Source organism: Glycine max, chromosome 2 (genome assembly GCF_000004515.6).
Source record: "Glycine max cultivar Williams 82 chromosome 2, Glycine_max_v4.0, whole genome shotgun sequence".
Lineage (NCBI taxonomy): Eukaryota > Viridiplantae > Streptophyta > Magnoliopsida > Fabales > Fabaceae > Glycine > Glycine max.
In genome coordinates, this window is record NC_016089.4 from 48,681,662 (window position 1) to 48,698,699 (window position 17,038).

The 17,038-nt window shown below is 33.7% G+C and overlaps 2 protein-coding genes across 5 annotated transcripts; one reads left to right on the forward strand and one right to left on the reverse strand.

Moving 5' to 3' along the window:
- The first annotated feature begins 374 nt into the window (after positions 1 to 374).
- Positions 375 to 6,015, forward strand: LOC100784332 (citrate synthase, glyoxysomal). Of its 2 annotated transcripts, XM_003519509.4 has the most exons (14): positions 384 to 770; positions 1,144 to 1,324; positions 1,532 to 1,617; positions 2,147 to 2,251; positions 2,545 to 2,607; positions 2,817 to 2,926; positions 3,167 to 3,286; positions 3,381 to 3,456; positions 3,586 to 3,659; positions 3,824 to 3,944; positions 4,474 to 4,571; positions 4,680 to 4,803; positions 5,513 to 5,686; positions 5,775 to 6,015. In XM_003519509.4, the coding sequence occupies exons 1-13, from the start codon at positions 522 to 524 to the stop codon at positions 5,642 to 5,644; spliced, it is 1,539 nt and encodes a 512-aa protein (XP_003519557.1). In that variant the 5' UTR covers positions 384 to 521; the 3' UTR covers positions 5,645 to 5,686; positions 5,775 to 6,015. The 2 variants fall into 2 exon arrangements, with proteins under 2 accessions (XP_040865465.1, XP_003519557.1); XM_041009531.1 differs by lacking the exons at positions 5,513 to 5,686; positions 5,775 to 6,015 and having other exon boundaries at positions 375 to 770; positions 4,666 to 4,802.
- Positions 6,016 to 6,344: 329 nt separating this feature from the next.
- Positions 6,345 to 16,696, reverse strand: LOC100784864 (probable LRR receptor-like serine/threonine-protein kinase At1g07650). 3 transcript variants are annotated; one of them, XM_041009528.1, is made up of 24 exons: positions 16,294 to 16,696; positions 15,855 to 16,029; positions 14,063 to 14,134; positions 13,885 to 13,953; positions 13,705 to 13,776; positions 13,363 to 13,434; positions 13,170 to 13,241; positions 12,831 to 12,902; positions 12,674 to 12,745; positions 12,511 to 12,585; positions 12,356 to 12,427; positions 11,973 to 12,044; positions 11,825 to 11,890; positions 11,349 to 11,414; positions 11,231 to 11,269; positions 11,082 to 11,140; positions 10,047 to 10,429; positions 9,725 to 9,920; positions 9,364 to 9,510; positions 8,899 to 9,017; positions 8,392 to 8,542; positions 8,055 to 8,292; positions 7,313 to 7,463; positions 6,345 to 7,008 (listed from the first exon to the last, which is right to left on the reverse strand). In XM_041009528.1, the coding sequence occupies exons 1-24, from the start codon at positions 16,412 to 16,414 to the stop codon at positions 6,622 to 6,624; spliced, it is 3,018 nt and encodes a 1,005-aa protein (XP_040865462.1). In that variant the 5' UTR covers positions 16,415 to 16,696; the 3' UTR covers positions 6,345 to 6,621. The 3 variants fall into 3 exon arrangements, with proteins under 3 accessions (XP_040865462.1, XP_003519558.1, XP_014626028.1); XM_003519510.5 differs by having other exon boundaries at positions 8,392 to 8,602; positions 16,294 to 16,694; XM_014770542.3 differs by lacking the exons at positions 13,885 to 13,953; positions 14,063 to 14,134; positions 15,855 to 16,029; positions 16,294 to 16,696 and having other exon boundaries at positions 8,392 to 8,602; positions 13,170 to 13,273; positions 13,705 to 13,751.
- Between the last annotated feature and the right edge of the window lie 342 nt (positions 16,697 to 17,038).

Genomic DNA, 17,038 nt, shown 5'->3' on the forward strand with positions numbered 1-17,038 from the left:
TTCACACTATAATATTACTATATTTTAATTAAGTTATTTATTTATTTAAATTTAATTAATATATACTCATATTTTATACTTTCAACCAACGTGTGAGTATTGTAAAAGTATTATGTTCTGATGAAAAAATATATTTAATACTCATTTAATTAATATTATAATAATAATATCAGCACTATGTTAGTTTAAGTAGAATGTTTAGATATCTTAAATAAAAAGTAGAGTGTTTAGACTTTAGATCCCTTAAATAAATTCTTAAGAGTTACATAAATACTCCACACTTATTACATACTGATACTGTAATATAAAAAAAAAATAATAATAAGTTAAGTTTGTTGAATTTTGTAATATTTTCCTCGAAAGTCGAAACTCGTAGACGAGATTATCCGTTATTATTAGTTAAGAGCGTATACGTCTCTTTTAGCTTCAGAATTCTTCATCCAACTCCAAACTCCAAATCCTCCGTTTTTCTCTCTGAATTCTGGATTCCAATAGTTGTTGTGTTCTGAAGAGAGAACAACATGTCAAGCAATTCAGATGCAGCAGCAGCGACGGTGCATGCTCATGGCCGTTTGGCCATGCTCGCCGCTCACCTCCTCCCCTCTCAACTCACTCATCACGGCGCCCTCCACCCTCTCCATCTCTCCTCCCAGTTGCCGCCGCCGCCCAACCTCGCCGGCACTTTGACCGTCGTCGACGAAAGGACCGGCAAGAAGTACCAGCTTCATGTCTCCAAAGAAGGCACTGTCAAAGCTTCTGAATTCAAGAAGGTAACTCAATCCTCATCCCTGAAAATTTTCAATTTTGATCTTTGTTTTCCAAGGAATTTCCAATTTTGAAAGCTGGGTATCCACCCGTTCTGCTCCTTTCACCTTTGTTTAATTTTTTGCAAAATGGTTTTCTTTCTATTCCTAGTTGCATGGTGAAATCATAGATGGGTTGGTTTGTGATTATAGTATGATTGTGTTGAGCTTATTTAACATTGAGTTTAGTTTTTATGCATGGTCAGCGTAAATTTACATTTTACACTGAAACTTAACATACAAGTAGTCTGTGATTGAATGACAGTAGTATATACACTATTTAATCTTTACTAATTTAGTTATTATTGTGTTGTGGGGTTTTCTGATTTTGGATTTGCAGATATTGACAGGGAAGAATGACAAGGGACTCAAGCTTTATGATCCTGGCTATTTGAACACGGCTCCTGTTCGATCAACAATTAGTTATATTGATGGAGATGAGGGGATTCTTAGATATAGAGGTTACCCTATTGAGGAGTTGGCAGATAAAAGCACTTTCACGGAAGTGTCCTATCTCATAAGTGAGTGTTTGTTTCACTGAAAATGTGTGTCTGAATAGATAAAAGTAAAATATTTTGACTGATGATTCACTTAAACAGAGATTTTATGTCATTGGAGACACTTGAATTTTGGGCTTAGCTCTGCTTCTTGTTAACTATGTGCTTCGATATGTATGTAGCACGAATTCTTCTGAATTTATTAACTTGCATCTTTTTTCTGTTTTCAAGTGTATGGAAGTTTGCCTTCTGAAAGTCAGTTAGCAGAATGGGAGTTTGCTATATCTCAGCATTCGGCTGTTCCACAAGGAGTTTTGGTGACATTTTATGCTTTATCTAAAATAACTCTTATTATGGATTTATGGTCCCCAAATCCCATCTGCTAAGTGATTACTTTTTTTGTTTTTTGTTTCAGTCAGTGACAGCTTTTAGATTTGTAAAATGTAAACAACTTCCACTGATTATTTTACTTCTTGAAATTTAGTATGCCAGTGGTATTTTATTTTGTTAAAGAAATCTAATAGCTCTTTAATAGTAGCGTTAATATTTTCTAAATGAGTTTTCTAGAAGCATCTTTATTTATGAAGTATATGATATTTTTTTCTCTATTTCCCTTTATTTTGGTTGAAGTAGAATTATAGCTTGTTGAAGACCACTTGTTAATTTTCCAGACTGATTTGGGTTCTAATGGGCAGTCTTTTGAATTTCTTTTGCAACCACATACAGGGTTCTCTTGAAGTGATCATATAAAATAAAATAGAGAGATTATGTTATTTGTTTCTTACAATCAAGTACGGGATTGTTAATCTAACTGAGTAGTGGTATCATCTTACATTTATTTTGCAGGATATGATACAATCTATGCCCCATGATGCACATCCCATGGGTGTGCTTGTTAATGCCATGAGTGCTCTTTCTGTTTTTCATCCTGATGCAAATCCCGCTCTCAGAGTAAGTAAAAAAAACTGCTGTCAAGTTACTCACTTTTTGTTAATAAGTTGAATTTCAATACAAATTAAAATGTGTCGGTACATTGTCTATGCTTCGAGTCCAAAGGACTCTGGAGCGAATGAGGGGGCATATTAGAGATTAGAGATATAAAAACAGTAATCTTGGGATTCCTTTTGGATACTACTTTTTCCTATGGGTTACTTGTTGGGAGTGGTACTATTTCTCTTATTAGGATTCAACATTGTTTACCTGTGATCCTTTTTCATTTAATTTTTTTATTATAATTAATGCAGGGTCTTGATATTTATGACTCAAAGCAAATAAGAGACAAACAGATAACACGGGTTATTGGAAAGGCAGGGTTATTTGGTTCTTTCTTCTCCTTTCACTGTTCTATCTCTGAAACATGCAGATTGTTTAGTTATTTGAATGATTCTAGCCCTGGTTTTACTGATTGTATCTTGTGGGATTTTGTTCACTATCCTCACAACCCTATGCTTATTTGTTATGTATTCTACTGCTTTATTGCAATATCATATTTTCATCCCTTTTTTATTTACTGCAGATAACAACAATTGCTGCTGCAGTTTATCTTAGAATGGCAGGAAGGCCACCCGTGCTTCCATCCAACCTCCTTTCTTACACAGAGAACTTCCTATACATGCTAGATTCTTTGTATGTATGGTATTTTGTGTTGGATCGAAAATTTGGAATAAGACAACCTTGCTTTTTTATATTTAACTTTTCTTTATAGATTAATAGTAGTTTGAATCTTGTCCTCATATATAACAAATCCGTTTTGTTTTCACTTTTTAAAAAGAGCTATAATTCAATCTTAGAGGATAGAATGGTAGCCACACTAGCATTTTTTTGGAGTTTTAGCACAAATAAAATCTCCACTGTGCATACTTTCAGTGGCAATCGGTCATATAAACCCAATCCTCAGCTAACTCGTGCGCTGGACATTATCTTCATCCTGCATGCAGAACATGAAATGAATTGTTCTACATCTGCTGTTCGACACCTTGCATCAAGGTAGACATCTTATTGCAATACTACTCAATTAAGCAATATAAAGCAAATACAAAACAGTCTCATATTGCTTAACTATACCTTATTCTTATTTCAGTGGCGTTGATGTATACACTGCTATTGCCGGGGCTGTTGGAGCTCTTTATGGACCACTTCATGGTGGAGCTAATGAGGTAGCTATAAGTAATTAATGAAGCTGTTATGATATTTTATGCATTGCTTGGTTGAATATAATGGGTAAACTCAAACACCATATTGTTATTTAATATGGGAGCATGTTAATGTGACCTTCAATTCTGCAGGCTGTCCTCAAAATGCTGAGTGAAATTGGAACTGTTCAGAACATTCCAGAGTTCATTGAAGGTGTCAAAGCCAGGTGGCTTTTACAGTATTAATTTCTTCTGTTATCTAGTTTTACTCTTTCCTTAGTTGTTAGCTTATTGCTTATACCCTGAAAGGATAGCACGATACCTGCTCTTTGCAGCAAGCAGAGAAAATGATAGTTTTAGTTGATATTTTTGTCCTGCATTTTTCCTCTAGGAAACGAAAGCTCTCTGGTTTTGGACACCGAGTGTACAAAAACTATGATCCCAGGGCAAAGGTCTTAAGAAAACTGGCAGAGGAAGTGTTTTCCATTGTTGGCCGGGATCCTCTTATTGAGGTGTTTATCCATTTTGTATTTCCGGTGTCTCTTGTCTGTTATATGTTTCTTAATTTTGGTATGCTGGTCATGAGGCCTATGATCAGGGGTGTGAATACAGAGAAAAACTACTACATTTAAAAAATTTCTACCTATTTTCTATTTAAATGTATTTTTAATTTTGATTACAGAATAGTATGCATAGTGTGTATATTGTATATGTTTGTGCATATAGTATTTACCTAAACATGTCCACACACATTTAAATGTTTGCGCATACAGGTTTGGCACCTATTGTGTCTACATGCATAATCATTAGATGTCTTGTTTGGTTTGGGGAATAAAATAGCGGATCAAGTCAAATGAAGATCTTTAGACATTAAAAATCTCTAGCAACACCTTTCATTTTCAAATTAAGTATTACTAGGGTTTCTGGCACTATTTTTCCCTGACCAGAACAGCACCTTTGTAATTTAATGTAGATTGGACAGTATATTTAGATTGGACTTTAAAAGTTCTAACTTCTGTATGCAATTATTTGATCGTTTAGGTGGCCGTTTCCTTGGAGAAGATTGCACTATCTGATGAATATTTCATCAAGAGGAAGCTATATCCAAATGTTGACTTCTACTCTGGATTAATTTATAGGTAATCCATTATTACACCTAGTTATTCTAACCATGGAGGATAAAATATGCCCCCTCTCCCCCCCAAGAATACCATACAAGGTTTGAACAAATAGTTTTATGCAACCAGGGCCATGGGATTTCCACCAGAGTATTTCACTGTTTTATTTGCTATTCCTCGAATGGCTGGGTACTTGGCTCATTGGAGAGAGTCCTTGGATGATCCTGATACAAAGATTTTGAGACCTCAACAGGTTACTTTCTTTCTTTAAATTATTTTTCTGGTTATGATTTTCTTGCATATTAAAATCTATCATGCTTATTGTATCGTGCTAATGTAGCTGTACTAGTTGTGTATCACTTGTTTTACTGGAAAATGGTTTTCTAGTTGTATCATGGCTTCATTATATTTCTCAACAGTGGTACCAGGCAATATTTACGTAATACATTAGAACTGTATGGTAAACCTTTAGAGCCACCTATAACTACCACACTATTCAATTCTACCTGAAGATATACAACATATGATAAGAAACTTGGGAGAACCACATGATAAAAACTAGCCGTTGTAGTTGGAGACTTATAAACCCTATACCAGAATCCCATACTTCCAATGTGGGATTCAAGTCCCCTGTCTTGCAATTGGATCCAAACATCTCATCACACTTTTCCAGGTGAACACTCCAATGCCGGCATCACGATCTCCACTGCTCATTTGCAGCTGAGAACAAGGTGAAACACTCTGATAACAATCGATAAGAAGTTTGAGAGAACCACACCACAAAAGTTAGCCATTGAAATTGGAGAGTAGAAGGCCTAATAAATCCTACACTAGAACTAGAACCCCATACTTCCAATGTAGGACTTAAGACCCAATACCTTGCAATTGGATCCTAACAACATGTGATGCTTTTCTTATTGCAATCTCTTGCCTAGTTTCATCATATATATTTTATGCTTCAGGTTTACGTTGGGGAATGGTTACGACATTATACACAAGTCAATGTAAGAACTACATCAAGTGATGCTGACAAGCTTGGTGAGGTGGCCATATCAAACGCCTCAAAGCGGCGGCTTGCCGGATCCGGGGTATAGCTTACAGGCTCAATTTAGTTATATGATCAAGATGACCAAAAGGTGATATATAATTCTCACGAATTAAAGGGAGAAAATAATTCTTTGTTGATGGCTTTTTATAACCCAAAGTTAACTTTGCTATGATCAGGATGATATGTCTCTGCATAAATAATGCTACTGGTGTCACATCCATCACCTACCAGAAGAACGATGCTGGTTGAGCCATTATGTGCATGTCACGTTTCAGTACTTCTATTTTAAATTATTTGTTAATTGTTACACGGAAATAGTAAATAGAAAAGCTTACATATCTCATGGGAGCAGTAACATGTACAATTGATTAGCAAAACGTTTGTATTCAAGAAATAAACAGAGTTTTCTGTGTATCAGTACAAATTCTTTCCTCCCCCTCCCCCCATAGTTTCGTGCACTAATAAAAAAAATCTGCTGAAATTTAATTACCTTTTTTCCCCCCTCAATATTTCATTTGGACTACGGCAGCTAATGCATAAGTGTTGCACAAATAATCTACTTTTTTTAATTTTAAAAACATTTAAACAATGTCAAAAGAAATGTTAGTAATACACTTGTTAACATACTTTATCAGTTTATTGAACACTCTTTATTGTTAATTAATATTTATTAAAAACCACGAAATTTTGTAGGTCTTGCACCTTGTTTAATGACATCCACACATGATTTTGTAGCTTTTGATAAATTTAAGCAATAGATAATGTATTAGAGACTGTAATGTTAGCAATCTCACATGTCAACGTAAATTGTAACTAACCCTAAATTAAGGCACCCCAGTGTGATGGGAATAGGTACATAACCATAGCTTCAAATGATGGCACCCCAAATTTTGGGCGAACGAGAGCAACAAGATAAAACTCTTTAGTATTTACATGGTTATTAATTTTAATTTTTTTCTCTCTCTTTTCTTTCATTGAATACACCACGAGTTTTGTATTAAATGTGGCATTAAGAAACTAATTTCACTTGTCTGATCCATCTGAATTAACGGTTACGGGAAGATAGCTCTTATCTGTTTCAACATGTGAGCCAGAGAAATCAGTATCAATACTAGGTATTGACATGCTATGTGTTCCGCTTGGATTCTGCCAGAAGTGACTTCTTATACTCTTATGTTTGGAACTTGAACTGATAGCTGAATATCCCGGATCAGAAAGTAGATCTTGAATATCAGTCCAACCTTCAAGCATGCTCACAACTTGGGACATTGTTGGTCTAAGTGTAGGAGATGCATTAGTACATAAGAGAGCCACATTTAGCACCACCATGGCCTCCTCAGTTGAATACTCTGAACCCAAATTTGGATCAACCAACTCTAGAAGACTTCCTCTCTCTTGCAAAACATATGCCTGAAAGAAACTCAAATTTCAGACCAAATTGATACTAAAACTCTAAAAAAGAATTGCAATATATGTGTGTGTGTGTGTGAACAATTCTAGACCAAATAACTATATGTTAAGATTACAAGTGATTTTATGATTACATGATCACTGAAAAAAGTCACATGACTTTGTGATTTAATCTTTCCAAAACCCTTATCACTTGATATGACCGTATATGTATAGTAAAACCAATAATCCATAGGTCTTGGTAACTTAGTATCTTTTGTTTGTTTGAGCCGTTATATTACGCATTAAGATAAATTCTAATTACCCAATCAAGAAGGTAAAAAAAATCCTCGTTTGGCCTGAAATTTGTATTGCTCTTTCCACTGACAGTTTCCAATGCAACCACCCCAAAGCTATAAACATCTGCTTTGTCAGTTAGATAGCCACGCATTGCATACTCAGGAGCCATATAACCACTACAAAATGAAAAAAAAAAAAAAAAGCATTTAGCATTGTTGAAATAATGGATTTGACTAAGAGTATACTTTACAGAATAAAGTACATCAATAATCATGGGTTAAATATTTAATGCTTGAAATTATAACTAACTTCAGAGAATGATACACATGCATTTGATTTTTACCATAATCTCCACTATTGATTAAAAGTGGGTATTTTTCAAGTGCACACTTTATCCTTTAAAGTGTATTTGCTCCAAACATCTCATCAGATAATATATGTTACATAAACTATTCAAGGGCATCCACTGCTTAAGATTTTAGGAAAATGATCCTTGAATGAAATGTTCTTGCTGCTTCTGTGTCTCTAAATCTAATTATGATTTTGGCACATGATTGAGGAGACATGTCTTGTTCCTATTTCCATGCCCAAAAAGACGTTTTGCAAGAAGGGGTGTGTTAGAGATATAGGTCCTTGGCAACATAGACTTTACTCTTGTTTTTTCATGACAAAACCAGTGGTGAATCTTTCCTCCAAACTATTATCAAGATTGCAATGCTATGTTTTGATATGAAAACAAGAGAAATAGTAGCAAAATATGAACTTACATTGTTCCTGCAACTCGAGTGCTAATATGGGTTTTGTCATCTTCAATTAGTTTTGCCAAGCCAAAATCTGAGACTTTAGCATTAAAATCCTTGTCCAACAATACATTACTTGCCTTTATATCCCTATGTATGATTTTTATTCTGGACTCTTCATGAAGATAAGCCAAAGCTTTAGCTATACCAAGACAAATTTTCTTCCTTGTTGGCCAGTCTAGTTTTGTTTTGTTTGGATCCCTCCCTGTATGTGATTGGGAGAAGGACAATCAGTTAGTTGATTATATCAAATATTTGATTCAAATGGCAAGTATGGCTAAAGTTTATTCATCATGAAGCTTACCAAAAAGAATGCGAGATAGACAATTATTTTCCATGTACTCATATATCAGTATTAGCTGGTTGCCCTCCACACAACATCCATAAAGCTTAACAAGATTGGGATGTTGAAGTCCAGATATCAGTCCCATCTCATTCACAAACTCACGATTTCCCTGTTTAGATTTTGAAGAAAGCTGCTTTACTGCTATTATTGTACCATCTGATAATAGGCCCTGCATCATGAACAAGGTGTATTTTTTTTTTCTTGCATTACAATTACACAGGTACACATATCAAACTACTGAAGTGTTGATTGGTCTAACAAATCTCCATTACACTTTAACCATCATGCACGTGGATAATTTTTCTCTTTCATTACCCACGAAGGTTATATATGCTTGCTAATGAGTACAAAATGCATTACAGAGATTATCAATTAAATTATAAGTGTGTCTTCTATTTCAAATCAAGTAACAAATAAATTAACCATAAGATGGAATAGGTAACCAAGAATGGAAGATCAAAATACCTTAAAAACACAACCAAAGCCACCTTCACCAATTTTATTCTCTGCATCAAAGTTTTTCGTTGCTGCTTTGATTTGTCTTAGTGTAAATAATCCCGTCTGCAGATCTATGCCCCTGAGCTCTGAAAAAAAAATCGAAATTTGGATTCAACAACAAAGTTTATAACTTTCTCTACAATATCTTCCACATAGTTCATTTCATTTCTATCTAGCATATAAATATATATGGTGAGCAGGTATACTCTCCTATGTTCTCTTAAAGCCTTCTCTTTCTGAAAAATCTTATATAAAAGTAAATTATTGCGCTTCAGTTTTATTACATTTGAATAAAATTTGTAGAAATATTTATTTAATACAAATTGTTGAAGAATCTCAGGCAAATACTGATGGATATAGAAAAGATGTTGTGCTGGAAACAAATGGAAATTTTTATTCTAACTAAAAGAACCTTAGTGGCATATTCCATACCTTTATACACTGGATCTTTGCCTCCTAACCATCCCATCCTCCTCATGAGAACCAGTACCAGAAGAACAACCACTAAAACACCAGCTACTATGCCGATGGCCAGCATGAAATAAGTTCTTTTGCCATCCCCTGATGGAGGTTTAAAATCTGTGCAAGGGAAAAGTATTATTTACTTTTAGCTTTTGCATAAATGAAGAACAGAACTGGATCGGATAAATGGAAATCTAGTGGAGGTCTTGTAGACTGTAGAGGTAGACATAAATGGTAATCTTTCCCTTTTCCTACATTTTTTAAAATTCATAATGCAGTCTTATTAAGTCAGATAAAGCACTAACACTAATATGCAGGATACGTGACTTACTAGGGTTAACTGAAATAGCAGATATAAGAGGTCCATAAACTCCTCTTGTGGGTATGCCAGTGGTTCCTTTTCCAGCCCAGTAGAAGTGAATCTCCAAGGTGTGTTGGGTGACACTAGCATTCAATGTCTTCACAATTGGCTTGCCAGTACCACCAGCTTCTCTTTGGATATCAAAGTCTTTCAGCACTAAATTCCCCTTAATTTAAGGACACAATAATATTTTCCATCTTCAGTAAAAAATATTCCATCTACATCAATGCACAACTCAGTGCAAATGAATTATTTAGCATCATTTGAAAATTAGCCAAGTACTAATTGTTACCTGGATATAGACGTCAAATACTCGCCTTCCAAGACTGTAAAGTGACCTATCATTGATGAAAATAATCTCAGCAAAGTGAAGCTTAACTGTGTAATTTCCATTTATTAGGCAGAGGCCATAGTATGTGAGAGCAAGGGGAGAAACACGCGCTGTTGTATATAGTTGTGAATTGAGTGCAGAGACATTCAGTCTAGAAGTATTGGCCACAACATATGGATCAGAGTCAATATCATTGTCCATGAAGTTTCCAGTGCTACTAAGAGCCCAATCTTGGCCGGTGTAATATAACATTGCAGCACCCTTTTGTTCTCTGTCAGCTTCATAGATTTGACCACTAATATTTGCTTCGTTACCACCACAATTAATGTTCATGGAGTAATGATCTATTGAAAAACAAATTAATGACAAACAGGGTTGAAAAGAAAGAATACTTAGTGTAAAATCTTTCAAATTGTAATGGTCTAATGGTAAAGATAGACAACAGCATAGAAAGGTAAAATTCGCTAAGAACACAATATAATTAGTATTTGAATTATTTAAGATTTTAGTTCAGTTACTTGAATTTATTCAATAAAATGTCATTACAATCATTCAATGGTTGTAATAAAAAAGACTATCAAATTATCTTCCAGTTTTAAGTTTCTTAGAATTAGTCAATCTATTTATTTCAAATAATTAGAAAAGGAGGAAATCAGTCTTAACCCCTTAAGAAAAACAGTTATATTCTTGTTTCTTTCCTAATGGACATTTATCATTCTTACTTTATTTTGTTTTATACGAATTTCTGTACAACTCTGAGCTTAAGATTGTTAGCAAAGAAGTAGGCAGTGAACTTTTGCATAAATAGAATCATAAGCAAAATCATGTTATATGACTATCTTAAAATTTTCTTTTCGGTATGAAATCATGTTGAGTTGAGAGTTTCTCATTAACTTATTTCACTCAATTTCAGGTCACAGAATTTGAGTCAATATTTAAACCAGCCTATCAGATCATAAAAGTAATTTAAAACTTGTAGTATGGTCACATACTTACATTTGTTAACTGAAGATGTGCATGGAAAGTTCCTTTTTAAGCATGAATGAATCTTATTTCTGCAACAGAGAGAGAAATTTAAGGTTATATTCTAGGGCTACTACCAAAAACCAAATTTTACAGAAAACATTCCAAACAAAACAGCTTACTGTGTATTTACAGATGAAGAGTAGCTCTCAACAAGGTTTCTGGAAAAAAAAAATGTTTCAGTGATAACTGATGACTAATTGAGGACAACTTATACTCAAAGCTTAAATAAAACTTTACATGCTCCCGCGTGGACATTCAGTTGGACTTGAGCTGTCCCAGGAGAAGTTGTTGTCAGAGATATCACTGTGCACCAAAATATATTATAAAAGATGTTAATCTCATGTTGCTAAAGGAGTGTTTATTTAATTTTAGTTGTGTATCATATATTATCTTTATGCAGACATCAATAGATTGAAGTTCCTAGAGAGTATAAGCCATTTAACTATATTTTTGTTCATTTTCTAAATGGATTTGTTGAAAAAATTGTTTCATGTTGGAATTTAATATAAGACTTGACTTGTTGCTCAATTCTAAATGCTCTAAAACATATTAATCTACACCGAGAGAGAGAGAGAGAGAGTTTCTTGGTGCCTTATCCACTACACACATGTTTGTGTGTGTATTTCTTGGTGGCTTAGTCACTGTAGCTACTGAAGAAAATATTAGATGAAACACTGAAAATTGAAACATAACAATTCAAGAATTTAACGTACATGTTTTTGTTATTTGCAAGGACCCAGCCAGGTATAATCCCCGATAATTTGTTCCCGGTAAGATACCTGCATTATTTAACACATTTTTTTCGTCAAAATTAAAAATGAGATGTACCAATAACATATTTCATTCAACCAATCCACTTACATGAAGTCTACTTTGTCAAGTTGGGCAAAAGATTCAGGTATCTCTCCACTCAAGCCATTGTAACTCAAATCTCTACAGCAACGAAGATAAAATAAAAGAACTTGTTTTACGTAAGGAAACGGTTAATATATTTTTTATTATAAAAAAATGCATTTTGCCATAATTGACCTACAAAACTTTTTACCTGGAAAAAATTGTATTTCAGATCTAGATAAATTATAGAATATTATTATGAGTGCAGTGTCAACATTATAATTTATATGTAAGGATGGCTTATACAACTTGAATTGATTCTCTGAGATCTTCTCAAGTGGAACATGATCCTCAAAGTAACATATTTTATGTTGTCAAAACTGTTGCAAGTTACTTGTTGAACAACTTACAAGATTTTCAGTTTTTCCATTCTCCCAATATATGCTGGGATTTCTCCTTTAATCATGCATTTTCTCAATACCCTGCATTATGATGTCCAAATAAAATATAAGTCATTTTTATAAAGACTTATAAGAGAAAGAAGCGTTTAAGTCATTGAGCTTACAGTGTCTTCATGGATTTCAAGTTATTTAGTGGTGGGAAAGCTGAGCTTTTACTACCTTTTAGGTCAGCTATCCTCCTAAGTATCAAAGAAAAATAAAACAATCACTTAGCATATTCATCTTCTATGATCAAAACATAAATAAAATAAAGAATTACAAACATACAAATCACTTAATCTTGTCAAGGCAGAAATGCTAGAAGGTATGGGACCCTCAAGAGAGCAACCGTGCATATGCCTGTAACCCCAAAAGAAAAAAAGTTAACATGATAAAGTAGTCTATACAACAAATACAACAAGAAAGAACGAGGTAGGAGACTTACAGCTTTTCGATCAATGTCCAATTACTAATGAAATCGGGAATCTTCCCAAAGAAATTATTGTCACTTATCCTCCTAAAATGTGTTTCCCAAAGGTTAATCAGTATGCAAAGAAATGTCAAAATTCAAATGTAACAACAATAAAAGAACATAAGTGATAAGCAAACTACAGATTCTTTAGTTTTGTAGCTCCTTATATGAATTAATTTAAGAAACCTGCAGTGGCTTGCAGTAACACCTCACTACCTAATATTAAATACAATCAAAGGGCTCATCTTTGTGCATCTTTATCTGTCAGATTGTAACCATGTGCTAGAAGATGTAAACTTAATAAGAACTTACAAATCAATCAACTTGGTTAACTTGGAAAGCGTGGGTGGCAATGCTCCCGTGAATCCATTGGATGACAGAATGCTAAACAAGCATGATTTACTCATGTTAAAACACTACAAAATAATATATTAGGGGGAAAAGTGAAGCAGATATTGAGATTCCAAATTTCCAATAAACACACAAAGAAGATCAAAAGAATTACAGCTTTTCTAAATTGGTCAGCTTCCCAATCTCCGTTGGAATGTGGCCTGAAAATTGATTTCCTTCAATACTCCTGTAACATTCATAAAATATTTAATTTAAACAAAGCTGCAGAAATAAATTGGCAATTATACTAAACCAGCAATCCTGGATCACCTATGCCAAGCTTCCTTTAGGTAAAAGGAAATATGTTGGCAAGAGGCAAAAGCTACCTTTAGATATTCCAAATATACTTTTCACTTTGTTTCTATTTTTCTTTAAAAATACATTCAATTTATCGCTAAGCTAAGTAATTGAGTAAACTAACAATTCATTTGAAAATAAGGAAATGATTTCAACATACAAGTTTCTGAGGGTTGTGATATTGGTGAGAACTTTGGGGAATGGCCCTGACAATTTGTTTCCCATAAAAGAGCTGCATATTCAATTAACAAGAATCTTTAGAGTCACTGATCTCAAGTTGTTTACTTAAAAAGAAGAAAGAAATTGAAGAGACAATGCAGAAAAAACAGAAAGTTCTTACAGCTCAACCAAGCGCATGGTACCCCATTGTGGAGGTATAGCCCCAGTGATGATGTTACGACTAAGATCTCTGTTTGAAAGTGCAAGACAAAGTTACTGGACTTCACCATTCCACAGGGAACATCATGCAGACCAACAAAAAAAGTCATGGCTTCAAAACTGAGATTTGATTATCTTACAATTCTTGGAGATGATGAAGCTTGGAAAAATCTGGTGAGAGACTACCAGACAGATTCTGAGCCTTCAAGGATCTGTTCATTTAGAATATGAAAATAAAAGCAGAAATTCAGAATTTATATGGTGGTTAACATGATTATTCCAAGATATCCAACCAATAAACAAATACAGTACATGAAATGAGAGAAGAAACAATCTTGTGAATCCCTCATGTTATACTACACCATTGTGTACAAAAGTTAGGAAGTGCTCACAAACACAAATCTTTTTTTTTTTTTAACCAAGGTAGAATTTATAATTAATTCAAGAATTTAATTAGACTGTATTGAAAGTATTAACTATTTTACGCTGTAAAGAAATCATGATTGCTATGTATGCCAAAATGTTGAGTTTTGTACTCATTATTTTTAAAATCATATCTAAAGTGTTTTCTAATTACTTTAAAATGTATTAAAATTAAACTCTTAATTTAATTACTTTCTTTTTGTTGAAATCCAAACATGTTTATATGAAATTAAGGTGTCTAACCACAAATTGTATACCCACCTTGCACCCCTCTCAAACCCACTATCCTAATGGAGTTGGGGTTGGACAGGATGCATAAAGTTATATGTTTTAATTTTAATATAAAAAAATTAAACTTACATCCTTTTTTTTTTCTTTCTATCGCATCACTTGTTAAATCTATCATTTTTTATTCTTATCTCTCTCTTAAAACCTAAGGTATGTATACCTCTTTAAATTTTGCCTATTTTAAAAAATTTACACCTCTTGAAATATGAAATGATCATTTTTTGTAAAAACTAATCGTGCTACCTAGGAAAAATAATATATATTTTTGGTCATTAACCTGTCTGTGAGACTAGTGAGCAGTGATCAGTATCCCTTCTGTGGTAACCATCAACAGTTGATCTAGTGTTCAGTAAACCCTTACCCATTCTTTGAACAAAAATTAATCAACATTTCCTATTTAAAAAATCAACAAATTACTTTTTTACTAGACACAGTTTAATGTAACAAAAAAAAATAGTTTGAAGCAAAAACGTAAACGTATAACCCAACAGATGAAAATCATAAGTTTTCAGGAAACATTGACAAGAAAAAAAGATAAAGACAGCACATCACGTTCAAAGTCAACTTACATCGGGTCGGTTGAGTTGTCGATCAAGACCCGTGTCCGACATTTCAAACTTAAGTTTTTTTGTATGTTAATGAGTTCTGGTACTTAAACATAATAAAATCAACATTATACATGATAAGTATATAATTATTTTTGTCATTTACTTATTTTTATTATTATTTCTCTGGTATACATTTATTTTAAAAATATAGTCCACGAAACATTTTCCTCTTCTCATTTACTCCTACGCGTTACTTTGACAAGCCACAACCATAAATATGCATGATTAAGCTTCCGGATATATAGTCAACTTTTTTAAGAAGGCAGTATATTATAAATCTTTGGAAATATTCTAGGTAAAAAGAAAACTAGTAGAAAAACACCCATTACCCTTTTCTTCCTTTTTGCTTCATCAATTAAAAAAGTTATTGGAATCCAGCAAAGAAAACATGAATTTATAACTGGACATTTTTTTTTTCATAAAGAAGAATGTGTAACTGCACGTGAAGGTTTGATGGTAACTTCAGGTTTGATGGTAGTAAAAAAAATTATAGAGGGAGGATTGTCCCTCACTTATATGTTTTATCTTGGTTTTATTTGGGTTTTTTCCAATAGAATCCATAGGGATTGGACCAAAAACTTGATTGAAACAAAAGAGAGAAAGAGAACATTACATGCTTACGACATGGCAAGAAGAATTGTGATCGAAGGAACAATCACATATGACAGAACTCTCAAAGCCTTTCCTAGCATCAGACACATTCCAATTTCCTTTTCCACTGCAAGGATCCACCCCAAAGTCCCAGTCTTTCTTCCCAATCTTGCTCCCTATCTCCTTCAATGCCTTCACTGCACACAATTCAACTTCATCAATAAGAGAAAAACCAAACAACATTCTAATGAATCTTAACACAGATGCATATGCATAGAATTAGAAGCTATGATGAAATGAAACAACCAATCCATGATTGCTTTTGCTGTTCATAGATCCAAACAAAAGAACTGAGTGAGACTATTGACTCTGCCTCACTTTTGCAACTCTATGTTCCAATCCAAAACATGGAAAAGTATGAACTAATCTGATACAACAATGAATGAAGGAATGAGTTTTACCCTCTTGAGTGTTGAGCTTGGGAGTGGCAGCAGAAGCCAATTGTGGGAAGAAAAAAATCAATGAAGTGGAACCAAGGAGGAGTAAAAAGAGCATCTTGGAATAATCTAAGTTAATCTCCATGAAAGTGTTTTCACTTTTCGGAGAGTGGAACTCTTTTTGGTTGTTCAAGCAGGATGAAAATGATAGGGAGTGAGTCAGAGTCTATTATATGCTATGCTATCAGATGAGGATAGACAGTGGGTTGCATAAATGGTGATGTTGGTAGCTACTGTACTCTGGTTGGGAGCATGTGACAAAAAAACTATGCCAAAGCCAATATGAGTATTTATATTATGCATTGCATTTTTTTGTTCTGTAAAGGATCTAGAGTTAATTCTGATCCTTCAAACGCGGGGTTAACAACCATCCTAAAAAAGATCTCTTAATGTAGAAGTAGTTGAATGAATAAATTAAATTGTTTGTGGTTTAGACTTAAATAGTAGTAATTATTTCTGGTGAGTTTCTGCTAATAGTTAACATTTAGTACTAATTTACACCCTGTCCAATTTTATTACTTTAAGGATAAACCAGCTTAATCAATTTTATTACTTTAAGCACAAACCACCTTACACAATTTTATTACTTTAAGCATAAACCAAAAAAACTTGCAAGGAAGAACAGGGTTTGCAAGCCTAGCGCTTGGGAAACGTGCGTTTAAGATGTGAAGGAAAAGTCCAAAGTTGGAAGTGGGAAATGTATTCAAAC

Bases quoted from the DNA above. Each gene is read 5' to 3' on its own strand.
- LOC100784864 (XM_003519510.5), bottom strand. From the start codon at position 16,414: ATGGAGATTAACTTAGATTATTCCAAGATGCTCTTTTTACTCCTCCTT. The intron at 12,428-12,510 runs GTAAGCTCAATG...ATCATAATGCAG, and splicing joins TTGAAATCCATGAAGACACT to GGTATTGAGAAAATGCATGA. The intron at 9,921-10,046 runs GTAACAATTAGT...CCTTAAATTAAG, and splicing joins TATTTGACGTCTATATCCAG to GGGAATTTAGTGCTGAAAGA.
- LOC100784332 (XM_003519509.4), top strand. From the start codon at position 522: ATGTCAAGCAATTCAGATGCAGCAGCAGCGACGGTGCATGCTCATGGC. The intron at 3,287-3,380 runs GTAGACATCTTA...TTCTTATTTCAG, and splicing joins GTTCGACACCTTGCATCAAG to TGGCGTTGATGTATACACTG. The intron at 3,457-3,585 runs GTAGCTATAAGT...TCAATTCTGCAG, and splicing joins TTCATGGTGGAGCTAATGAG to GCTGTCCTCAAAATGCTGAG.